This window comes from Athene cunicularia (assembly GCF_003259725.1).
Source record: "Athene cunicularia isolate RWA chromosome 1 unlocalized genomic scaffold, athCun1 chr1_part2, whole genome shotgun sequence".
NCBI lineage: Eukaryota > Metazoa > Chordata > Aves > Strigiformes > Strigidae > Athene > Athene cunicularia.
Window position 1 is genome coordinate 49,460,961 of NW_020799092.1, and position 26,557 is coordinate 49,487,517.

General features: G+C 39.3%; 1 protein-coding gene across 1 annotated transcript in view; it reads right to left on the minus strand.

Moving 5' to 3' along the window:
* Nucleotides 1-338: 338 nt before the first annotated feature.
* Nucleotides 339-26,557, minus strand: part of ANO6 (anoctamin 6) — a 50,145-nt gene continuing 23,926 nt past the window's right edge. The window contains exons 8-20 of the mRNA XM_026867984.1: nucleotides 26,246-26,380; nucleotides 24,852-24,957; nucleotides 23,510-23,570; nucleotides 20,028-20,173; nucleotides 18,506-18,583; nucleotides 16,762-16,987; nucleotides 15,708-15,877; nucleotides 15,042-15,139; nucleotides 12,170-12,300; nucleotides 11,172-11,377; nucleotides 4,992-5,191; nucleotides 4,427-4,532; nucleotides 339-3,457 (exon numbers count right to left, since the gene is read on the minus strand). Coding sequence (XP_026723785.1) covers nucleotides 3,251-3,457; nucleotides 4,427-4,532; nucleotides 4,992-5,191; nucleotides 11,172-11,377; nucleotides 12,170-12,300; nucleotides 15,042-15,139; nucleotides 15,708-15,877; nucleotides 16,762-16,987; nucleotides 18,506-18,583; nucleotides 20,028-20,173; nucleotides 23,510-23,570; nucleotides 24,852-24,957; nucleotides 26,246-26,380 — 1,870 coding nt within the window. The 3' untranslated portion in view covers nucleotides 339-3,250. The remainder of the gene's footprint in view (nucleotides 3,458-4,426; nucleotides 4,533-4,991; nucleotides 5,192-11,171; nucleotides 11,378-12,169; nucleotides 12,301-15,041; nucleotides 15,140-15,707; nucleotides 15,878-16,761; nucleotides 16,988-18,505; nucleotides 18,584-20,027; nucleotides 20,174-23,509; nucleotides 23,571-24,851; nucleotides 24,958-26,245; nucleotides 26,381-26,557) is intronic.

Consider the following 26,557-nt stretch of genomic DNA (forward strand, 5'->3'; position numbering starts at 1 on the left):
CAAAAAGTTGATGCCCACACAATACTCACTGCTCTCTTCAGCCTAGCTCGGGTTTTAGCTTTCTGGATTAAGTGCCTATTAGAAACCATTAGGTAAAACCTGCCTCCTGGTTCAGTTTAAACCAAGAGGAATCCAGTCCATGTGCCCCGAGACCAGTCTGTGATGGAAAGCACGGCCCCGAAAGTAGGGACAACTGGAAGACTAGTTTCAAAAGCACGCTCTTGATCTGAACAAAAATGGTAATGTAGAAACACACCCGAAGCTGAATAGGATTTTATTACGGGAGGAGCCCAAGTCATAGATACACACACTTTGTCGATGTAGCATGGTTTTTAAAGAATAATTATTTTAAAGGAATGAACATAAACTCTCGGTGTCATTGGGGGCCAAGTTTCCCTTCAGGAGATGCTGCCAACTGATGTAAAAAGGGGCAACTGAGAGAGGCCACAGGAACCAAACAAGGAGCAGATGACCAGGCACTCCTGAAAAATCAGCCTTAAAGTCTGCAACTCACAATATGACCCCAGGCAAGGCACTCAATTTCTTTATTTCCTAGTCTCTTTGCCTCTCAAAGAGGGCCATAAATACTTCCTTAAGACCAAATAATTACCTGAAATGGCCCATTTAGTGCTGCATTTCTTTTTTCCTTTATCACAGGATGTCTCCTTGCTTGCCCCAGCCTTCCAACACAGCACGTGAAAAGGTATTTAAGGCACACTGGCGCTGTGATTCCTGATGGGGGGTATGAAAATGGCAACTCTCAGCTGAACACAACTGCAGATGGGGAAGGGCCAGATCAAAACTAAATTCTAAAGCTCCAGGTCTGAAAGAATCTGACTGGCCTTTGTAACCAAACTAATTTTGCACAGGAAAGTCTGAGTACTTCACTAAAATTGTTCCATTAAATAGTTTTTTTCTGACAAAAATTTGTTTTAAACTGAAGTTTGGTATACTATGTAGTGACAGGACCAGAGGCATTGGGTACAAACTTAAACACAGGACATTCCCTCTGAACATCAAGAAACAATTTTTCACTGTGAGGGTGACCAAGCACTGGCACAGGTTGCCCAGGAAGGTTGTGGGGTCTCCATCCTTGAAGATATTGAAAAGCTGTCTGAGCATGGTCCTGGGCAGCTGGCTCTGTCCGAGCAGGGGATTGGACCAGGTGACATCCAGAAGTCCCTTCCATCCCCAATCATCCTGTGACCCAGGGAAAAGGTCAAATCAGTATTGAGGAGATATATTTTGATAAGAAATTCTGTCTTGTTTAGAAACTTCTGTTTGTCCGTCTGCCCAATTTATATTTGCTTCCTGGTAAATTAAAGATTTGTCACTATTCTGATGAAATCAAAACAATTGGCAAAGGGTAATTCCCTGTGCAAAGAAGCACTGGTTCCATCGCTGCTCTGGTTGACTGTCATTTATTGTTATGGTCTGTTTTTCTGTCCTGTGTTTTTTACTCTTCAGGTGGTGTCTACACAAAGTTTTCTGGGCATTATAATAAGCTTCAGTCCTTCAGTGTCAGAAATGGAAGTGGTTCTCTGGAACCTGTGAGTCTCTTTCTTTAATCTTTCCTTGATTTCTGAACCAAGCTTTCCTCTCACATTCTTCCATGCAATCACACAAAGTGTTGCTGAGTGAAAGCTTGTGTATCATGACTGATGAAAGGACTTCCCTCATGTGCTACCACCTCTCCTGGTTTAAATGTTGCTGTTTCAAAGGACAGGCTTGAGGAACAAGTCAATATTTGGAAATTTTGCTACAAAAATCAGATTTTTGATTCCTCCTGATTACTAATGGGATAACATATATCTTATAAATGCTACTTAGTTTCTGCAAATGAAGTTCTTAATATGCAAAAAAGCTATATCTTTAATAAAAAGCTATATCTCTAATCTGCCTAAAAATTCTGCATATCTATTACATTTAAGAGTGTGACATTACAAACACAAGAATAATCACCTGGTTTACAGAGTACAGGCATACTTTTGCTTTTTTAACAAGTTTTTTTTTTTTGTTTTCAGACTTAGTAGAAATTGGTCCACTAAAACTGTTCAAAAAAGAAAGCAAGTTAATAATCTGGAATATCACTGCTGCAGACACAAAGCAGAGCTCTACATACATGCTTATCTGTAATTCCCTAACTCCCAACAGTTTGCAGCTGGAGCCAAAATAGCCAAGCAGATCTGCAGCCTAATTTGAAGATGACTGATGGCTCTAGCGCACGGATCCACATCTCTAACATCCCTCCTAGTTATTTAAAGCTTCATAACATGGTTAAGGCATATTAAATGGTTTATTCCAATCTCCAGTTTCAATAGATTCATGGTCTATCAGGGAAGAGTACAGTGCCTCTGGTGTTGGAGAAATGCAAAAAAGCCCTCCACAAGTATTGATTTAGTACGTGAAAAGACTTTTGAACACTCATTACTGTTACAGGTAGGAGATCTTCAAGGCTATGGTCATTCAGAGCACAATGGGCAAGTGAACAAATGAAAATACATTGACTGGGGAAAGATAAAATGCCTGAGTTTTCTAGTCACTTGGAGTGCTATAAAGTCAGTTTGTATGCATTGATTTCAAAGGCAATTCTGTTTACACAGAGATTGATGAACAGGATGGGCTTACAGTCCTGCTGCTTCTTGTGATCCAAGTCCATGATTAATTGAAATACGTTGTTATCCATTTAAGTCTCAGTATGCATAGCTAATTCTGTGTAGCACACAACAGCGCTTACTATGTCAATTCCAGTGGCTTAACAACATCATTCTGAGTTGTATTTTCCTTCTTTTTCCTTCACGTTTTGGCTTTTCCTCTTCATTTTATAGTTGGGGTTTGCATTATCAAGTAATCAAAACTCCTTCAGAAGATGTGATGGCATTCTTACAAGAAATCATCGTTGTTCTTAAGGTTTTATTCAAGTCAAACAAGAGATCTAATAGCTGATGCCTAAATAATGTGGAAAGCATTCTATGTATTTGAGAATTAATCTGCATTGTCTTAAGATGATAAATAATTTTTATCTTTACATGTTAAAAAAATATGTCCTACCAGAGCTGTTTAAAAAATGCATAACTCTTATCTGAGTTGCAGCGGTTGCATTTGTCCAAGGGAAATACATAAAATGAGCAGGTAACAGTTGCAAGAAACTCTTTAGTAAAGGGAATTAATCCGAAGCGTTTGGTTAGCTATTGGTAATATCTGGACAGGTATTAGTTGGCTAAATACTATTATTCCATATAAAAAGTACTTATTCAGCTTTAGGTTGGAAAGTACTGTCTATTCCTCTGATAATTTTGTCGGCAATTTTCCCCATGGTTTTTTTCACAACTTTGAGATCGTTCTCATGTAAGAGTTTCTGTGTTAGGTACTTCTCTCGTTTGACCTTGCTCTTGGTCTTTTGTGATACATCCGGAATGACATATGAAATAATAAACTTCACAAAGTATATGACATGCTGAGGAAGGTGAAAATGAAAAAAAATGTCAGTCAGGCTGAATAGGATGTTATTATTATTATTATTATTATTATTATTATTATTATTATTATTATTAAATAAAATGTCACATTATCTCGTAAGACTCTGAACTGGTTCTGTACCAGTATCTATCACAGTGGAACAGTATTTTAAAAAGCAAGACATCACTAATGAATAGAAAAATTGTCTGATAAACAAGAAATTATCATTTTCTAATCCTGATTTTAACAAGGACTTCTCTGCTTGGTTTTGGGGAACCCTGGTACCCAGTGCTTCCCCCCCTGCATGGAAATACTGGTTACAGTTTCTTTCAATTGTTTTAGGTTTGTTCAAAGGACTCTGGGACAACGGACATTTCTCTGCTGCAAGAACTCCGATCCAACCAGTTGCATGTTTTTGGTGACTTCAGTAGGCCCTGTATCAGACCCTAGGTACATTTTATAATGAAATAGTACCTAATATTCTTCTCCTTTCATCTTGGACCAACTCCCATCTTTTGTAAGCCCAGATTGTAGCTGCAGAGGAAGGAGCAATTGCTTTTTGATGCTCACCTAGAGACTCACTTCTTGCAGCAACTGTCTTTACAGACATTACTCTGCTAGTGCACATGTATTATGTATATGTATTCATGAGCCTATGCACAAATTTTGTGTAAGTATATGTAAAAATATTTTGGTGTAACTGTCCTTTCTATTTCCGATACTAAAAATAATTTTACAGTTCTTGAGAGAAGAATCTGCAAACACGTGGGGCAATACTCAGCTGATGCCATGACTTCAGAGACTTCTTATTCTAATGGTGCTACACTTAGTTTACATCTCACAAGCTCTTGCCCATGCTAGTACACATCACCAACTCTGACAGCTGTGCCTGGACAGAATGTCTTTGAAGGATTTCCTGCATGGAGGGAAGTTTAAATAAGTAATGCTCAAACTCCCCTACACTTACCTCCATGACAATGATGAAAGCCAGCTTGGCTGCAATGACATGCCAGTAGTATATGTTATGCTCATATTGGTGTTGGTCACCAGGAGGGTAGCGAAGATCCCGGTATCTGAAAGCAATGTAGGAAAGTCAGGAACTAGTCTCAGGCATCTCTGCAGTGTGGCACTGTGGCCAGAGGATGGAGCAAGACGTGTCCCTGCTGAACACATCCAGGAATAGTTCGCTACATATAACTGCAGTAATGGGTAAAATCATATCTGCAGAATAAACTATATTTACTTGAAATTTCCTTTTTTTGGACACTGTATTAAGAATTACTTATAAAACTTTTAAAGTGTTGGGTTTTTTTTTAAAGAATATTAATTATGAGAAAAACAAAATAAAGTAAGAATTTTCTGAGTAGAACAAACTCATCAGTAAATACTTCCACTCAGTTCTGACATTCAAAATATGCTTTTATTGTGTTTTAACATGTCTTACTGGATATTGATAACTGAATTAGATGATTTAGATATTAAAAAAATATATTTATTTTTGTCATTGGAAAAAATGGTTATTTGAAACTTGCCTGCATGTTGTTATGTTCCCAAACCAAGGGGAAAATGGCTTGCTTTCATTCTTGAAGTCTGATATATTGAAGACAGAAAGTGTACTGTTTATATACCCTTTCATAGTGTGACTGCTGTGACTCCCATAAGGAGGGACTGAAAAGGACCAATAATAAACCAGGCGAGGAATCATATCAGATGTAAAAGCAATGATCATAGCCTGCATTTCAGAAAAAGAAGACAAAAAAGCAGAGCAGTGTTTAAGAAATAAGCCTTAATATGCATGGCTTTGCCATATACTTAGTATCTCAAAAGTTACAGTATGATCTAAAAATAGAAAATATGTGCTGTTCCTGTTAGTGGTTCCCTCTGTAAATGAGCATGTAGTCACTCACGGGCATAAAACAATCTCTTTCTGGAATGTGCACTTTCTGGAATGTGTATGGTTTTTAAATTACTCCAGCTCTGCTGGATGCCTTAAAAAAAAGTTACAGTCTAATACAGTTTTTCCCTCATGAGCATACAGTGGAGGTCAGCAGCCAAACTCACCTTCAAGTACTCTAAGGTAACGTTCAGCAAATGTGCTTACTATCAGATGTACTTATGAGATGCTTAAAGAAATCCTGCCTGATGAAACTCATGGAAACAATGGAATAGTCCTTCAGTAATAGAAAATTAAATTTCACCAGGAACCCTGAAGTTTGAGTAAAGGACTTAAATAAATTATATATAGCTGATCCATCTCTGACCCTAGAAACATCCCATTCTCTCTGAGGTGCTAGCCAGCCCAAATTAATCTTGGCAGTTGTTGCCTCATAAGTTTCAGTGTCAGTACATGTGGAAAGTGCTCTCAATGCCAGATAATTTTTTTAGTAGCAGCTGTTTTTCATATGACGTGACCATTTGTTTTTATCTTGCTCCCAAGAGAGTCCCTGTCCTACTCAGTAAGATAGTCACAACCTGGGTAGGAAATTGGATCTGTGGGTTTGTTGTGGTTCTTTGCTAAACTCATGAACTTCCCAAAACATTCTATTCTGGAGGACAGGTTAACTATGTTTAATACAATTTCCTTCTCTGCTATTGCAAATTCAAAGGTTCCCTGTGAGGAAGGCTTTCCACCGGCAAGATCTGGAGCTGAGTGCCTAGCAAGAAGCTCCTGGCCAGCTCATGACAACAGGCGCCTCTGGTGCCCAGCACCTAGGAAGGAGTGATGAGCTGCAGTCCAGGGCTGAAAGAGCAGCCTTTTGTCCCATGGCAGGGTAAAAACTGCTTGACAGCATGGATGGAAAGAACCAAGCAGAGAACTGAGGAGAAAGGCATGAAGTAGGAATCTAACGGGATCAGGGGGAAGGACGTTTAGGCAGAAATGCATAAAAGGGGTGGAAAAAAGCCATAGGAAAGGTGTGGGACAGAGAAGGGGCAAAGTTAAGCAGTAATGGGTAACAAAGGAGAATAAGATCTGATTAATATTTTTGTCCTTCATGCCAGTCTGTGATCCATGCAGTCTGTATTTCTTTATTTTCATGCGATGGGGCAAAAATTTTCCACCTTCATGCAGTGTTCCCAGCAAGACAGCCCCAACCTGAGGAGGTAGGTATCTGTAACAGTTGTAGAAAAAAGGGAAGGGGAGAGAGTAGAAAGGCTGAAGAACAGCTCTTCAAACAATGCTTCGGTGGCAGTGCTACCTAAAACATCTACCGTCTCTCCTGTCTCTGCCCCTAGCAGTTTACTGGTGCCCTGTGCTGGCTCAGGTGTTCCTGCAGCTGGGCAGCAGATCAGATCGTGGTGCTGATTTGGCTGGGAACCCCCACTGGATACGCTCCCTGATCTGGTTCATTGTGTGTTTGTCAAATTGCTGGTGCCAGCACAACACAAGAGGCAGCAACAAGGGGAAAAGACCGGGAAGGGAAAGGGCAGGAAGTTGAAAAGGGTGCAAGACCCACCCCGCCTCAAGTAGCATCACTGCCAAATGATGAACCACTATCCTAATGTCTTACCTTTTGATCTGGCTTACTTTAAAGTACCTGAGAATGTAAACTCTAGTTAAGACAAAGTTGCAGAAGCAATACTTTTGAGACCATGGTCCAAGATCTGTATTTGATTCTGCAGAATATTGTTACAGTTGAGTTCAGTTGAGAGAAAGTTAATTTAGCTGATAAGAAAGGGAGGCATCCTAAGACTAAAATAGACTCATTTAAAATTTTCAAGGATAAGATTTTGTTTTGTTTTGTACTGTACTCTGGCTTAAATCAAATGTGGTTGGCATGTGCTTTTAAAACTGTTTTTAAGCATTACATGCCAGTGTGAAATGAAGTGAAAATTATGTGTTGTTTATATTTACATGCAGAGTAGGTGTTTTTGGCTGACAAGAAATATATATTATCATGCCTTGCAGTTGCAGGGAGACAACCTCACACCTAAATTACTCTGGTTTTAATTCAAGTACAAGCATAGAAAGTTTTAGTTAAATAAAATTTCTTTCTGTTCATTAGCTCATCCAATTAGACCATCAATGAACTAATAGCAACTAAACAGTAAGGCAAAAAAAAAATCCCTTCTCCCTTTGGACCAAATGAGTTTGATGCTGCTTCTTTATATCATTCAGAAAGATACTGAAATATGGTATTTACACAATTTAATATTTGCAAGGCCCCAGGTCTCTCATCATGCTAAATTTGAACCCTGTCTCACTCTCCTCCCTCGCTCAGAATGATCTCCAGATGTGCTCCAGAGAGCTGCAAGGACAGAAATATGAAAGCTAATCCTACGGTGTCCTCTCAAAGGGAAAACTTTTTTTCCTCCTGAATTATGGGCTGCATTTCAGAGTATTGCACCAAAGAACTACAAACAAATAGCATATTCTCTACTTCCCAAGCATTACTGCACACAGTGTTCCATTTATACCATAACTAATTAAAATAAGTCTTCAACAACAGATGCTTTGGTATCATACAATAAATAGCAAGTCCAGTCCTGAGCAGCAAGTCTCAAAACTGATAGTTTTGTGCAGAAGTTGCTTGCAAGTTCCTAGCAGATGTTACAAACGTAATGCATGAAGGAGAAGATGATACACTACCCAAGTCTAATCAGCTGTAATAAGTCACACAGAAGAGAAGAACAGTTTCTGCATACTAAGGAAAAATCAAGGCAGGGATGGGAAAGACTGATGACCTATACTAGATCTTGGATGTCAAACAAGAAAAAGCATACTTAAAGGAAGAAAACTGCTTCTAGCATTTGCTCTGGTACATGGCTTTATCGCAAGAAATACTGATCTCTTTGAGGTCCTTACAACACCTGCAGCAGGGCCTTCTGAACACGACAGTCTCTGGTGCTGTTCTTCTTGCGCACTAATAGCCCCACTGATGTCAGTGGCATTCACACTGACGTTAACTGTATCTAGCACGTGAGACCTCCAAAAGGGTGACTCTAAAAGAAGCATGCCTGCAGCTAACAGTTATATGAACACCAGGATTATTGACAGGGTCTGTCAAGGAAGATAGAGCGTAAAACCAAGCTGTAAATATACTTTTGCACATCGAGGACTCCATGTTTTCTGTGATGCCTTGAGGTGTGTAGCATTTAAGGAGGAATTTGGAGTGAAAAAATTTGCAAAGCTCAGGTTAGTCTCAGATGGGCTGTGACTGAGCAGTGGACAGACACCTATTGCTGGGTCATTTTTCTGCAGAAAGCAGGGCATGAATACATTCCTAACAGAAGCCTACACATGTCTGAGTCACTGCAAGGTCACCAAAGCTAACTTTAACTCTGCCCTGAAAATCTTATGACTAAGGTACTTGCAACAATATTTTAAAGTAATCTTAAGATGTATATCCAACTTTTTATTTCATAATGGTATTACAAGATCCAGCTGGATGGACTAGGAAAGACAGTTTATCCAATAGCATAACGTGTTTTTCTTCCAGGATACCAGACACTTTTTTACCTTTTATTTTATAAGTTTTCTAGCAGCATCATTCAAAAGAGGATATTAACGCACCAACAATGTTGCCTCTACTCCTAGCTATGCTAGATGAAGCTATGCTTCATCTGTGAATTTTCATTATCTGCTGGGATTTGCATCATTTGCTATGAGTTATCATTAACAATTTTTTGCACAAGCACTAAACCACAAGAGCCCCAAAGCATCTCTGGTGCCACCTGATATTTCGAACAGTCTGAACATGTGTTACCGAAGTTGCTTTTTTTAAAAAAATATTTAACACCAGATTTACTAGTAGGCCTTGGATGTTCACATGCCTATGGAACAGCTGGATTTATGTTTGCCTTGCCTCAGAAGAGCAGTGCAAAACAGATGGAGCATATGCTTGAGCTTGTTGTCATCTGTCTCCCAGATTCTCTTGTAAATTTTCCATCCTTGAGTTCTCTTTTTCTTCTGACATTTCTCTGTGCTTAATTCTCTGCCTTTATGTTGTCCTGAGTCTCCCCTTTACATCCTAGTTATGTTTACCATACCTGTTGAATTGCTATAGTGCAAAATAAAGTTCCAAACAAGAATAACGGCCATCTTGGGAGACCTTCGAATACCTGAAAATACATCTGGTAGCTAAGGCTGACATAAAATTTTCCTAATTGCCGAAATCCACTCTGTGCTCCCATTTCTACATGGTACCACCCCCAGCCCTCAAAATAACAAAACCAAGCTACTGAGAAGATGATAACCCAATAGGCTGTCAGGTCATGGAAGTTCATCTACCCATTCTTCAAAAACAGCCTCATCCTTCCAGGGGCAAAACAGAGACTTCTTAAAGTGGGGGGAAAAAAGAGAGAGGAATATGCAGAGACACTGGGAGAAGAAGGGGCACATACTATCCCTATATTATTTCTGTAAAGCAGAAACCCTGGGGTTGAAAGCCCAGACCAGGCAAGCACCTAATGACTATAGAAGGTGTCTGAGATACAGAAATGTAAGTTCATGTCCATATTTAAATTTGAATTGCTCTTTCACTTGAAGTAAGTCCCCTAACTATCGAGTTAGCATCTATAGTAGAGTGTTCAGCTGCGCCTTTCTCCTCTTACCCTAAGTCCACCATTCTCCAAACAGGCAGAATCTCCTGTGAAAACTTGGGCTAAGATGAACTCTTGTCTTCAAAATTCAACTGTTTTCTCCAGAAACTCCTACTGAGCACAATAAAGTATTGCTACTGCAAGGACAAGGTCCTAGAGAAAGTGACTACCTTTCAGCGTGCCAGAAGGGATCCCTGATCTCACCAATAACAGTAGAAAATTATGACCTTGTTGTAAAAGGCTATTAACCATGGACAGTCTGTGGTGTTACTGTTCCTGCAGAGCAAACCAGTGGTCACTGCTCTTTTAAGAAAGGTCAACAGTGAGAATTTTTGGAAAGGTAATACATATTAGCTACTATTTAAGAATAAGCAATCAAATAATTCACAGTGGTAATGTCCAATAAATTATTTTTCTCCCCACAATTAAGCCTATCTATAAAGTATTGGTGAATTAACGATATGGGAAATTTGAAAGGTCTGAATTTAATTGTTAGGAGTATGTTCATCAGGGAAAAATTTCTAAATATTTTAAAGAAACTCTTTTAAAATTATTTTAAAATCCAAATGAAAACCAGATTAATTTGCAGTTTCTCAGAAAATTTGTTTTGATCTCTAAAGCTAAGTGCTGCAATTTTGATCACACAATGTATTTTAAAGTACCTTAAAAAAGAAGCTGAATTCCTATTTTAAGTGCAAGATTCCTTAAAGCCAAATTCACATCTAAAGGCATTGAGTGTAAGAATGTAACAATTAGGAACAACAATCGGTTATAACTTAGCTAAACTGCAACCTATTTTTTTTTTTTTTCAAGATTCATGCATTTAGCTGTAGACTGTCCAAAAAGATCTCTGTACTATGTGCTATAATTTTAGGAAAGATGAGCTACAGTCTTCGTATGTAACATTTTTCTGAAGACTCTAGCAACTCTAAATAAAATGTCTTTTCTTTAGATATAATATTTCAGACAGTAGCCTTATTCTGTTTCCAAAACATCTGGAAAGTAATTGAGAGCCTGTTTCACAGGGGCTGAAGTCTTAAGGGTCTGATGCTCGTAATTCATTTAGGATCATTTAAGTGCTACATTGCCACACGTGGCATTCCCACATTTGGATGTAACAGCTGTAGTGAAGAAGGCATTTTACTTTTTGCAGTTGTCGGCACTGTACTTACATTGGTGACCACTGCCAGAATGGCTATGCCTTGCATGATGGGCTGCCAGGCACCAATGTCTTGTGCCTTCTGTGGAACCATGCGCCTGTACTGGGTCGTCAGCTTCCATGCATCCAACCGGATTTCCAACATGTTGTTAATAAGAGCCAAGAGAGGAGCCAGGGGGAATGACGCCACAAACAGAGTGACAAAGCCAAACTGTATAACTGTCAAAGGGAGAGGTTACATACATCAGTGAGGCTTTCACTTACTGAAGAAAGCATGCATGAGCATGTATACTTTATATACTTCAACTGTGGGAGAGGAAGACAAGAAAGGGTAGCTGAGTTCCTAGCAAATCTTCTATATGACAAGATGGGAGCACAACAGTACTGAAAAAACCTGCTAGGCGAAGGGGACAGGAAAATGCTACAAGTCATAACACACCAAGAGGAAATATTCTGGGTATTTAAACATCCATTTCTTATGTCTTCATCACGAAGACCTGGAAATCTAATGATTATCTGCCTCAGTGGTGGAAAGCCTGAGCTAACAATTGTCTCACTGGTGTCCAGGTGCTGTGACAAGTACGCAGGCAATGCTGTGACAGAATGGATGGTGGCAACAAACCAGAGATCTGCCAGTTCCCAAGAGACAGCAACAAGTCCTAATGACTACAGACCCCTGGCAGAGCAGTCTGACACAGGGCTCTGCTGCGCAACACCAGAACATGGCAGTGGCCTGCCTTCTGGACTCATTTCTCAGAGGATGGGGCAAAGAAGCAGCAGTACTCCTCCTTGTACAATCAGGTGCTCTTTCCTAGTTATAAATTCGATTAAGGCTTCGCTGCTTAATAAAAACTTGCAAAATTATCTGTAAGGGTTCATCAAAACTTGTCTTGGAAAACATTAATGTCTCCTCTGTCTGTACACTTATTACACATAAATTGTTTGAAGATTTTCTTTAGAGCATGCTTGTATGCAGCACTGGTAGTGAATCCAAACTAAACTGCTACTTACCCATTTCAAGATACTCATAAAACAGTCCAAGTTTTCCAATGGGCTGGAGGTGGTAGTCCTGTTCCCAGCGTGGAACAACTTTTTCTGATCTAGCAGCTGCACAGTATCTTCCGATTAGATTCTTAACCCAACTATCAGCCAGGGAGAAAAAGACCACTAAGATTGGTAAAATAACCTAAAATGTTTGGTAAATGGAAAAAAAATGACATTTGTGCTGTTACAGCTTTAAACAGTGCATTTAATTATTCTTGAATTACTGAAAAATTCCTTCAAACATGAGTATAATCTTCTGTTGCCCTACCCCAAAAGCAGTTATTTACAATCATAAATAAGAGTGTAAAATGGCAATGTATCAGAACCATAGTGATTTATACATATGTTGTACAGGCGAACGACCACATAAAATTCAAGGTAACAAAACATCGAGCTAAATGTAAGCCTGTGATCCTTCTATCACAGAATCACAGAATGGTTGAGGTTGGAAGGCACCTCTGGAGGTCATCTGCTCCAATCCCTCCTTGCACAGGCAGAGCCACCTAGAGCCAGCTGCCCAGGACCATGCTCAGACAGTTTTTCAATATCTCCAAGGATGGAGACCCCACAACCTCTCTGGGCAACCTGTGCCAGTGCTTGGTCACCCTCACAGTAAAAAGATGTTTTCTTTTGTTCAGAGGCAATGTCCTGTGCTCAAGTTTGCGCACACTGCCTCTGGTCCTGTCACTGTGCATTAGTGAGGTGCTCCAGTCCCTTCATCATCTTTGTGGCACTTTGCTGGACTTTCTGCAGTATGCCCATATCTCTCTTGTACTGGGAGGCCCAGGACTAGATACAGTACTCCAGGTGTGGCCTCCTCAGTGCTGGGTAGAGGGGAAGGATCACATCCTTCAACCTGCTGGCAACATTCTTCCTAATGCAGCTGAAGAGACCATTAGCCTTCTTTGCCATAACAGCACATTGCTGGATCAAGTTCAACTTGGTGTTCACCATGACTCCCAGTTCCTTTTCTTCTGAGCTGCTTTCCAGCTGGGTGGCCCCCAGCAATACTGGTGCATGGAGCTGTTCTTCCTCAGGTGCAGCACTTTGCAATTCCCCTTGTTGAATTCCATGAGGTTCTTGTCAGCCCATTTTTCCAGCCGGTCGAAGTCCCTCTGGGTGGTAGTACAACCCTCTGATTTATCAGTTTGGTGTCATCTGCAAACTTGCTGAGGGTGCACGCTGTTCCCACAAACAGATAACTAATGATGATGTTAAATAGGACAGGACCCAGTAGTGATCTTTGGGGTACACTGCTAGTGACTGGCCTCCAAGTAGACTTCATGCCACTGATCGCTACCCTCCAGGCCTTGTCATTCAGCTGGTTCACACCACTGTCTGCTCATCCAGCCCATACTTCAATAGCTTCTCTAGGAGGCTTTTACGGAAGACATTGTCAACATCCTTACTGAGGACCTGGTGTCAATATCCACTGCTCTTCCCTCATCTACTGAGCCAGTCATTTCATCATAGAAGGTTAGCAGGTTGGTCAATCTTAACTTCCCCATGCTGACTACTCCTGATGACTTTCTTGTCCTTCATGTGCCTGGAAATGGTTTCCAGCATTAGCTGTTCCTTCACCTTCCTAGGAATTGAGGTGAGGCTGATCTTCTCATCTGAAAGGCTTGCATGAGAATTTGAGAAAACTGATGAATTGGCTGTAGTCGTTTTCATCAGTCAAAGAACAATATTCAAAAAAAGGCAAATGGGGGTGAATGTCTATCACAGAGAAAAAAAACCCAAATGATTTTCTTTATACTTGCAGAGATGCAGAATGGGAGGGCAGTTAAGAACCACATCCAGAAGTGATACTTGGCATTTCAACACCTAAATGTTACTTGTCACCCTGGGAAGTGAATTAAAAATTCTGGTCAGATGGATATATTTCCTGTATGTAGAAGTGAGAGTCAGTTGTCTATGGCTGGAGCTGACATCTGCAGGCATGCTCAGCCTGGGGAACCTTACCCAGTAAAAGAAGACATTGAAAAGAAGGATGGGTCTACAGGTCCATCCTGCAACCAGCAGCATGTATGGCTCACTGGATCCTGGAGGAACCGTATCTCAGCTGAGCATCCTAGCCTCAACCCTACAGTATTTATGACACACTTTGAAGTGGTGTCACTGTGTAGCAAAAAAGCAGAATGTGTGGGCTTGGAAGAACCACAGTCAGAGGGAATACAATGCTGTTGGCTGGTGCTTATGGCATTTAGGAGGGCATGAGCAAATTGGGAGTTCCCTACACTCCAAGCAACAGAACAGCCACTGATCAGCATAAAATAAACAACAAGTCCTGGGACAAGGAACAGAGTCCTGGATAGTATCTTAATCCAAATTAAATGGAGGGCATTCGTGGTTAGCACTTTGCTTATTGTTCACATTAAAACATGACCTTCTAGAGGTCTGCTCCACCGAAAGAGAATGTATAGGCACTATGAATGCTAAACATGACTGTAAAACTAAATGAGTTAATTTGGTAACTTATGCATGACTTCTAAAAGCCCAATGTATAACAAATCATTCCACTCAATATTAAGCAACAGTATTTAGTTTAATATTTTTGGAGCTTCTATTGCCTCAGTTTTAAATATCCAACCTGAAACATACTGAGTCTGATTTATCGAGGAAGGAAGCATTTCTGATTAGAACTCAATCAGTCTGAACGACAGAGACAGGAGCTCAGAGCTACCAGACTGTCTAAAAAGGCCCCGAAAGACTAGTCTTATTCTTTTAGAATACAATATGTGCTTATCAAATTTAGTGACCAAATGCCTGAATGCATCAAGCAAAAGCAGTATCTTTCAAGTGTGAAAGAGCAGATTACTTAATAGTTTGAACTTACGGAAGAAGCACTTCTTGAATGTTGTTCCAGATTGCTTTACCTCCTACTATGATAGCAAGCTGAGTTGTGAGTTCAAGGAGACATCCTCCTGGATCACACTGAATGTTGGGAGAGACATGAAAAATTTTGGAAGCTGGATAATTTTTCAGGTTGAAGCATTTAAAATGCTGCATTCCTGGTTTATTATGATAACATTTCTTAAAGCAATACAAGAAGACTATTCAGGCAAACCTTTCCAACAAGGTATGCAAAAGCCAATTCCGGGCCACATATGGTCATATATGATAGATTGAGAGGACACTAATGAAAGAGTGAAATACCAGGTGAAGTCATGCAGGTCCGTACTGTGCTGTCACCAGGTGAGGGTCACCCAGCAGAACAGGAATGCTTCTACCGATGTTCTCCCCTTCCCATGTGCCAATTCACAGATTGTTTGACCATGGGCAAAGAAGCTTGTCTGGGTACACATAATACATTTGTAAGCCCAACTGGTCTCGTGTCATATTGTTGTATGTTAGGCGTTACTAATGAGGCAATTGGGAGACAGTCACTTTTTGAACCTTCATGTTAAGTATGTACAACTATGTTATATACTCCTAACTGCAGCAGAATACTTGGTCTAATGGCTCCTGATGTCTAAAAACAAACACTACCATACATTCTTACCTCTTCATTGCGATACTTTCCCAGCCAATAAACTGGATTTCCAGGGTGACCTACAAATTTCCCCTTAAAGAAGGCTATGTAGAAGCATGAAGAATAGTAGTTGACAAACTGGAACAAGAACATCTTTGTGGTTAGACTGTTTTCATAATCAGTCTGTGTCCTTGGAAGCTCTGCAATTAAAATAAATAAATAAATTTTAAAAAGCCAACCTACAAGTTGCTTTAGAGCCTCAGCTTGAAAATTATGTGTATGCCCTGTATTCTTCACTATGACTGAGTGTTATAAATTAGTTTACACAAACCCCCCATGTATTCTGTAACCACTATGCTAATTCTAAAACTTTTAAAAAGGAAATAACTTGTTCCTTGACAATAAAGAAAAAGAACATGCAAAAATTCTGATAACTCAGGGAAAAAAAAGCACCCAAATCTAACACACTCAGGAAAGATGCAAATGTAACACTATGAACTGATGAAACAGTATTAAATGAAACTATATTAAAACACCACACTATTTCACACATCTAAAGTAAAATAGCTACTTTAATGTTGATGGCCTGGATATAAAGAATAATAATATTTGTGACTGTTTATCTATTTAATAACATGGGAATAGTATCTAGCTTTGGAACAGTGACCTTATTTCATTTATTTACAAGAAAATAGCTATTTTCCCCATAAACGAAAGCTAATGTAATTGAATGTGTTATGCGTTACTGATCTGTTTTCATAAAGCTTGGATATTATAGTAATTTTCTTTGCTTTGTCTGTTTCACAAGCAGAAAACTGTAAACAACTGATCTTTCATACTGGCTATACAAGGAGTTTTCAGGCTATACAAGGAGTTTTCAGGCAAAGAGCTGAATATCATATTCTTTTGATATTGAGAAAATCTGTATTTGAAAATTTCTAGGGGGTATTGTGTGATTTGGTGGGAAAATTCTGAAATATGTGGTACAGGTGTTCATTTACTGGAATTCTTATTATAGATATAAATGCTGTTTTTTCTTGCTATTTTACCCCAAGTTTCTATCTGAGGTACAGCAGCAGCATACCAAAGTCAGTAATCAGGATTGCCACTTTTTCATAGACGACGTTGAGAACCATAATGACTATAAAGCTGATGAACGAAGCAGTTACTGAAGTGGCTGTCTGCGGAGTCAGGTACTTGCGGATTGCCTCCGTTCCATTAATGTGCTGTGACAACGTTGAAGAAAACACCAGGAAAACTGAGAGTCTGTAGACAATGATTCCAATAACTGAAGCAATAATCAAAAGAATCTGCCAAGGGAACACAAGAAAGATGTTAATATTGAACCACTGGCTTTGGGAAAAAGTGAGTTTGAAATACTTTCTACAATAGGCAAAAGGAAACCTATTGTGTGCCTGTCATTCCATCACATAAGATGAGTGCAAGAGGATGCTCAAATAAGATAGAAGGCAATAAATTTAGAATCCATAAAAGAAATGTTTTTTTCATGTAGCATAGTCAATCTGCAGGAAAGAAAAGAGATGGTCTGATTTATGACTAATAACAAAGTTTGTACAGATGTGAGAAAAGATAATGAGATGCATAATCAAATCTTATGCCTTGAGGCATGTGATGGAAGAAATCTCCCTCTTTTGACAGTGGGCAATTGTCAGGATGGCAAATGTACTAGCAAGACTGCAATGATTATGGAGGGGGCTGTACCTTCTCTTTCACATTATAATATTATAGACTACAGAACCCTCAAAGGAGTAGACAAATTTTAAACCAAGTAATGTAATCTGCAAGAGTTGTAATAATGATCCATGTACCCCATCTTGCTTGCTATCTTCTCTCTGTTTCTCCTCCTGCTTTTATTTCCTGCTAGTTCTCTAGCTATTATTCAGATTGAGGTCCATAGAGCTGTGAATCTTTTTTTCACTATCTCTGTAAATTGCCACGAAACCACCTACCTCCCCCTACCCTGCACATAGTAAAAGTGCAGTAACACAAATGACAAACCCAGACCAAATCTCTTCCCTTCAACCTGAAGTCCTGCCTATTGAAATCCACAGCAAGCCAGTATTCTTTCCTTTATGTTTCAGACATGTTAGCGTTGAGGCTCTCCTGGGCTGCCAGCCACCACTCTTATCTCCTGTCTGTCTCAAATCAGGTAGAATGAGGTCTTCTTCAGTTGCTGTTTGTGCTACAGGCGAGTAGGACATGCAGCATGCTGAAACACTGAGCTTTTCAAGGTGACCTCTTTGGGCATGCTCACCTTGTTACATATTGTTTCATGGATGACTGGACTGCTTTCGAGTTTTAGTTGTAATTAAAGCAGCAGCTCTGGGGGATTAGAGAGCACCCAGCTTTGCTCTTTTAAGTGAAATGAAAAACCTGAAAGAGCGCTGGGACTGTGAGACATGACATTGAAGCAAACAGCTGGAACAAGTAGTATAGAAACTGGCAGTGAGGAGAGCATATAAACCAAAATCCTTCCCCTATCCCCGCCCCCCTCCCAATAAAGACATTTATCTTAAAATAATGAGTTCAAAAACAATGGGCCACATTTGCAAGCATAACTCACAAGCTAGAGCTGCAGGATATTTTGATACATATTTTCTATTGACTGTATGCTAATGAGTGTTCTGTGACTACGGCTACCTTCTTCATGTGGGTTCACATCTGATGGGCTTGGTTTATGCATCAGGTAGAAATCCAGCTGAACCTGTTCCATTGTTAGCTTTTGTTCAGTTGATGAGGATCTTTTTTTTAAGACATTTACTAGAGAAGTGAATTCATGAGGTTAAAGAATAAGAGGACAACTTTACCCAGAAGAAGACTGCACTTGTACAGAAAGTCATCCGTATGCACTTCCCACAGGCAGTGTATGGCACATGTTCTTCTTGCTGTAAAAAAAGATCAAGGATGCACCAAATATTTTTTTCATATTTTTTGGTGTGTTCCAATTAAGCCCTTTATGATATTCAGGGCAGAAAAAAATGAAGAAGTCCCTTGTTTTGTTTCCTTTCCTGCTTTGTTATTCTGGAAGTCACATTTACTCATGATTTCAAAAGTCTTGCCTGATTACAAGTGCCTTTTTATTCCTGCCAATTCTAAGATAAAAATGACTCCCATAGAAGCTGGGTGTCCTCAGCTCTTACTGAGTTCAGCTATGACAGGGTGCATAGTCCTTTTGAATGGACCCATCCTTCTTGGCTGATCATGGCATCCAAGGTCATTACCTTTCTAACCTCACTGGCCAAAATTAGCAGGCACTAAAATTTTTGTCCCTGATCTCTGTCTTTCTCAACTTATCCCATAGGAACAATGGGATGTCTTTCCCAAGGAAAATGCCTACCTCAATATGGTGGTGTAAAAAATTCACTGAGTCTTTATAGGATCTCTGAGAACCAAAATCATTATGTTTTAGCATATTCTTCACTCTTTGAACTGTCTGAAAGGAACTTTCTATATATGACTTCATACATTACAGGTGGCACAGGTTTATAAGCTTTTAAACAGAACCAATTTTTTTTGTAGTACAAGATATGAAAATAAGATCTATCTAGATAGTTTAAACTATGGCAGTTAATTCTGAAACTTTTCAAATGCCCTCTAATAAACATTAGTGTAATGTGGATGGAATGTGAAAGCAATGCAAATGATCAGATAAATGCTCGAGTAATATATTGACAGAGAATAATAAAGTGAAGCTGAGCTGGAGTGAGCTACAGAAGCTAAAGCTACACAAAATGTATAATAAATAGAGATCTAAATTAACATCTTCATAAATATGAATTCTATTTAATCGAAATGAGGATAATCCTTGTCCCTGTGAGCTTGCTGTTATTAATCATAGTTGCATCCACATGCATTTAGCAACAATACCTATTTACACATGTTTCAAACAGAAACATCTTTGGTTAAAAAGAGTCTTGGCATGATATATAATGTAACATCTTTCTCTCTATTTCACCCTTTTTTCCTGGTGCATTCTTAGGCAAAGATAGCAAATGGCCTACGATCTTGGCCTCTGGCAGCAACACTCAATCATTTCCCGGGGATTTAATAAAGTACACTTAGTCTCCTAAGCTGGGGACAATGCCTACTTCTGTTTATTTATGAGACAGGAACCTTAGCAGTGCAAGCTCCTCAAACAGCCAACTACTTTACGGCACCTATGGTTAGATATAAATTCCCTCCCATGCATCTGTACTTTCTAAGTTCACTGTTTCCAGGCTGGTTTATCAACTCTCCTTGAAGCACTGCTGATTTATACAGCTCCAGACCAGATTAACCATTTTCATATTGTCCTCTCACAACATCACCAGTAGCCAAAATATTCCTTACCTGTGTAATTTCATTCATTACCACATGAGTGCACTGAGCTTCATATTCTGGACGAACTTGTTCTTCTTGCTCTAAGTACTCAACTGTGTCCCATTCATACTCTAGTTCAGCCTGCCGTCGCTTCCAGAACTCCAAAAACAAAGTAACTATGCAGAAGATAGACAAAATGAGCAATACCATGTGAGTATTGGACACTGCTTGACCCCCTGGGCTATAACACGCGGCTCAGTTTTCCATATAGATTTCTACAGACATGGAATAAAACCCTTATTGGCTAATATAATGGTGAAAATAACCAGATCTACTCCTTTATGTAATTATCGCTTTGGATACATAGGTACTTTAATAATAGAAACCTGAGGTAAATGGTGGTGTAAGCACATGTTAAAGAATGCATATATACATTTATTTGCTTTCTGACTAAGGCTAGAATATGAGCACTTTGGATTTCATATTACAGACTGCTTTAGAAAAAGTTTATCATAGGATGTATAAGAAAGCAAGCTGGTTGGATAGGTAAAGACAAAATAGAGAGTGCAGGACTTCTAGAAGAGAAAAAGTCAGTATGCCAAGAATTGCCACAGGGAAAAGCTCATGTTCATTCAGTCTGCAATTTTTGTGTGGATAAATTAACAGTTTGCAAACTACAAGAAGCAATGATGGTTCGGGTAAAGCTGCTTAAACACATCTGTCTTTCTTCCTCTGCTAGCACAAATCCGAAGGGGCTGCAGCTCCTTCTGCATGGCATGGATCTTAGAAACTCTGGGCTGGGCCAGCAGTTTCCCTAGACTGGGTTCTTAACAACTGGAAGCAGTGGGGTAGCAGCTAGAGATGTCTAAGTGTTACTGGCTAGACATGAATCCAGCCAAATTCATTACCTTGTCCTGAGACATTATGCAGGTAGATCTGGCAGAAGAGGCAATGGCGGACCCAGCTGAGAAGACTGGGAGGAGCTCAGGATGATGGGTGTCAGTACCATGCTACCCAGTACATCCAGTTGCTTTATTACTGAAAACAGTGCATCCTCAGATTAAATGAGTGGTGTGGCTCTGCAGTACGACCTCCAGGAGGAGTTAGTATCCCATCACTGCACTCCTCATTACTCCCACTGTCTGGGAGTAATTAACTATCAAAGTGTGGGGGGTTTTATTAGCTTGGCTCCTCATTCTGAATGATGAAACATCAGTGGCACGCAGTTACAAGTCCAAACATTAAAGGTTATTTCCAAAATCAGGTGTAGTCAATAAACCCCAAACCAAAGCATTTAAAAACCAGAAAACTTCATGGGCTGGGCTGTGAGATGACTTGGCATCTGCACACAGGCAAAATCCCAGCAAACCCTCCTCCCTGATTATCCAGGGGCCTCTTTCACCAGGACTTCTCTGCTACTTCATGCTTAGAAGCACAAAGGCAAGTTGGCCAGATGATCACATGTGCATTCTCCTGAAGAGCAAGGAGATTAGTCTTCCATGAACCTCGAACTGCTGCCCAACCCAAATCACAGGAAGCTACAGGCTACACAGGCTACTCCAGCTGCAAATCCAGCTGCTGGTGGTGAATCCAGCAGTGCAGGGCCTCCTGCTGTGATTGCCTCTGTGCTAATAGCAAAAGAAGGGCACATAACATGGGGACAGCTCTCTCAGCCCCAATACAAAGAAAATTTCTGCTAGCTAAAATAAACCAGCAGCCAAGCTATGTCTTTCAGAACAGGGAAGGAGCTACTTCTGGATTTGACATTTTCCTTTTATTTTGAAACAGCATTTTTAAACCATGGAAACAAAGGAAATTTCAGAATCAGGAGATCCAAGTGCTAATTCCACCTTGTGGTGTCCCCTGTCACACGTCCCTCAACACTGCCATTCAGTATGACCCAGGTATTCTGTGTCACCAAGAACTGAAGAGAAATGCCTTAGTTGAAGAATATTTCTTTGTTTAACTGATCTTGTTCAGGGAGGGGATCCAGTGATGGCAGCAAATTAAGTGGAATCTTCTTCTTCAGGAACTTTGCCAACTAGTCTTGCCATCACAGGAGAAGTGGTAGAAGCACTGGTCTAGAGCACTAATGTATAGAGGGTTAATTCCTGAGGCCAAATTCCCTGTTGTTTTATTGTGCTTTGAGATCTTTGAAGGGAATATACTAAAAAAACCCCACAGGTATTAAAAAGTGTATTGATGATAATGATGCAATAATATATCTAAAAATCTAAGATTCTTTTGATTGTTTTGAACCAGGATGTCTACAAAAGTATTAGAGCAAGATGAAAATTACATCTGGAATTGTACCAGGACCATGGGTCATTTGGATCCAGTACAATTTTCACTGAATTTCTGTAATACAATTCACCTCTTTATATAGTGGACTTATGATAAGACTACTAATAGACTCTGCAGACATCTCTATAACTAGGAAACTTAACTTTTGTAATTATTAGTCTTGGAATAATTTTTCAAAACAGGAAATACAATTTTAATTGGAAAGAAAATTGCAAGTAAATTCACTATTCAGATGTCAGGAGAAGATTACAATAGTATCAGACTTCCAATTTTCTTTTATTTAGAGAATTTCCTGATCGTCTTTTGATTTTAGTGTATATTTTGAAATAAATATTATTATCAAAATGATATGTTTCATCTTATATTTCTTAAAGCAGTAGCTATTTTGAAGCACTTTAAGTCATCATAGGATAATAAAAATACAAGATGTTTTACAAAGAAAGCAAATTATGTTTTCTTGTTAGCCTACATATGAATTCAAAATGTTACATGAGTTATTTTCTCTACAGTACCCTGTATATAGACCTAACGTATAACTTACTTTGGTCATTTCTGGATACGACAGTGCAATAAAGAACAGTTAACAAAGTGGTTAATATGAAAAAACAAAACTGTTTCTGGGAAAATAAACCTTGCCTAATCCCTTACATACATCATCAAATGGTTTCACCCATGGGAAAGATCCTGGTTTCAGATACATTTTCTCTGCTAAAAGATAAATCTAGTGCTTGGAACTACTACACTTTTTACAATCGGTTTCCTCAATAAAGACAGGAGGAAAAAATTCCTGGGAAATACAATAAATGACTATTTTTCAATAGCCTTGCACAGTCACGCAGCTGTTAATAGGCACAGGCAGCTCCAAAACTCTGGAAAAAAAAGAGCTCCTCTGTCAGATATACTTAAGCATGTGGCTGGCTCCTGCTGGATGAACATGAGGCAGTTCTAATCACTTCTTTGGGACTTTTCTCCAAGTCAAAACAAAACAGACACTGAATACCAACTTTTTAAGTTCTACAATTTTTTATTTTTTGAGGATGCTAAAAAAGAGCTCCTGTGCATATATGTATCTTCTATGGAACAACCTACTGGTGAATTCCTGAGTGCTAGAAAATGAAGTCATTGCAAATTTATCCATGTTTTCTTGGCTGATGCTGGAGGCTTGGCCAAAATTAGATGACAAACCGCAGTTGTTGAAATTAACTTACCCCATATTCCCATAAATACTGCAAACACCAGTGTTCCAAAGCTATCAAATATACAGAGTTTCTGGAAAAAATGGAAAAAAAAAAAAAAAAAAGGCTTAAAATATAATCGACCATAGTTTTTCTTCTACACTAACCTAGAACAGAAGCTGCTTACTGAACATATTGATTTTTAGCTTTTATGTAGTTTAATAAACAATCTTTATTATAGAATTTACTCAAATTCTGTCAATGTACACCACCCTCCATTAAATTAAGAAAAATAAATGCAAAGCCCAGAATTAAAAATATAGGCCAAATATGCAGCAAGAGGGTAGTAAAATGGTATGCTACCAAACTTCCTTCCATCTGTTGCATAGGAAGAGGAAAAACAGCGCTTCTGCTCTGGGAACTCAATATAGAGTTATGTATTTTTAATACAACCACAAAAAGGCAATGGACACATCTGGTTCTCATGAGCAGGACGACAACAAATCAAGATAGCTTGTAAAAATACATTCTGAGAAGATACTTCTGTGGTCACAATTTGACTTTTCTTTCCATCATAGCCTTTCCCTGTATTCTTGTATCTTTTACCCTTTAAGTGCGCCGAAGCAACACATTAAAGCTGAGCAATATATTTTTGACGAATAGCTGAAAAACTGCGATTTTGGGAGTGACTGAATCTATGGAAAGGAATGATAAAATGTTAACATTAGCCTAGTGTGAAAAGGTAATGGAGAAAGAAAGCGAGGATCCTCTTAGTAACTCAGACTTGTGAGTCTCTAGACAGGAACTCACAGCTACTGTCTGGCTGTGTCATGGCTAAGAGGACATGGCTGTGTCACAGCCTCTGTCGTGGCCAATGTCAGCCTCTCCTTCTGCCCGTCTCCTCCTTGACAACACAGGTCAAATTCAAGGCATGGATTCAGATAACTTCTTTTGAGAGGAAGGGGGCAGAACTTAGAAATGTCAAGACATGCTTTAAACATTTCCTTAGCAAAACTGATTCAGAGCTACTGAATCAAGACTTTAATAATTGAATCTTTCCCCCCCCCCCCAAAAAAAAAAGAAAGAAGTAGCCCCAAATGAAACCAAAGAGTTTCATTAAAACCCACTTTAGTCCTGTATCAAATATTTGGCAGCTATCTAAAATAAAACAACCATTTTTTTCCATCTTGGATCAAATTGGAGGAATTAGTGTTGTTTTTACTTTTCAAAGTTCAGTTGTATCAAAAGGAACAACTATTTGCACAGTTCTAGCAATTCTGCAGGACATTAGTGGAGGAACATCATTTTATACGTAGTAGTAGAGAGAATGCAACTAAAGATCAATAGTGTGTCTATAAACTGTAAATGTAGTTACCTTGGACGATTCACAAGTGATGGTGAGGTTCCAGTAGGTACATACTTTATCACACTGAGGGCACATTATGATATTACCTCCTATGTTGGGATCACATACTTCTTGGCTAAAAACAAAACTAGTCAGTCACTCACCAGCACTAAATTCTTTAGTCCTTTTTTTTTGCATATGGGGACAATGCAATAATCTCAGGGAACTGAGAAATAATTTACCAGTGATCTGCTCTCAAGAATTCCCCCCCGCTGCCCTGGCAACACATCCCCATTTCCATTCTTAGTCCTCATTTCAAAAATGGATGACATAGGAGGAAAATAATTTCCATCCTTTGTATGTGGTGGTAAATTCACAAAACTGCTCATATTAAAAATATAATGACTCATCAAAGATCTCATACCCTTCAATAGGTAACTCACACCTGCATGCTCACACCTGCTATCATAGCAAGTCCAAGGGGAGAAGGAAGAGGACCACTGCCTACCAGAGCAAGGAATAGCTGCAGAACCAAAATGTCTACCTAGGGTCAGATTGGAAAACATGCAGAGGGGGGCTGTTAAGGTGATTCAAGGAATTGCAAGAACTGTCTCCTAAGACATTGCAAAAGAGTTGCCATATAACTAGTACATACTAACCTAGTATGGTGGAGGTTGAAAGATGATGTAATTGCTGTCTATAAATACATCAGTGGGGTATAACACCAGGAAGGGACATCAGCTATTTCACTAAATTATAATACTGGCATAATGCTAAATGGGTATAAAATGACCACAGGAGTGGAGCTCTGGAACCGCCCTTCAGAATGTTTTATAGACATAAACACCCTTCCAGAAGGGGGTATACTGTGTAATGGCCTGTAGATGATTTGGCACAATGACCCAGGCACTTTTTCCTGGGTTGTTGTGCCATGGTTGGATTTTGTCATGGCTATGACTGTCCTCCCAACGTAGCCTGGTCAGCTGAAGCTCCCTGTGCTGTTGCTTTTCCTCTATTCTCTCAAAATAGAGGAAAGAAATTTTGGGGGTTTTATCAAGGTCTTTGGATAACTCCTTTAAGGATTACCACAGTGAAAATTATGTGTTAGAGCAATTTGTATTGACTTCTGATTGTCACTCTTTTCTCTGTGTTTCTGTAGTAGGTGTGGTGAACCTAGTGCAAAATATAAATAAAATGATAAAATAACAAATTGTCAGATGTCTATTACTGTACTGGCCCATGTACATCCATTACTTTTCTTATCTCATATTTTATGCCTTTACCTTCAAATCCACAACCGTTGTTCTCAGGCCCTTTCATTTTGCCTCTTTTATTATGCAGTGCCTTTCAAACCCTGTATATTCCCCCTCTCTGGGGGACTGATCAAAATCACACATTATATTAAAATAGGCCTGATCAGGTACCTCCATGTGCAGTTGTTCTTTGTCAGGCATCCATACAAAAAACAGCCAGCTCCTACCACTGCAGCCACGATCAGCATATTAGTGTAAAAGCCCAGCCAAGCAAAGTAGATTCCAATTTTCTCTCCATAGTACTTCCTGTGGAGGGGAAAAGTTGTTGGGTTTTTTTTCTGAAATGCCAGTAAATTCACATTTCTGTTTCAAATGGCTCTTAATTTCACACATTTTGTGCCAACTCTTATTGTCATATTCCTCTGTTTAGAACTTTGGGATTGCAGGAGTATTGCAGTTGGGTATTTCTATCACCACCTTTTA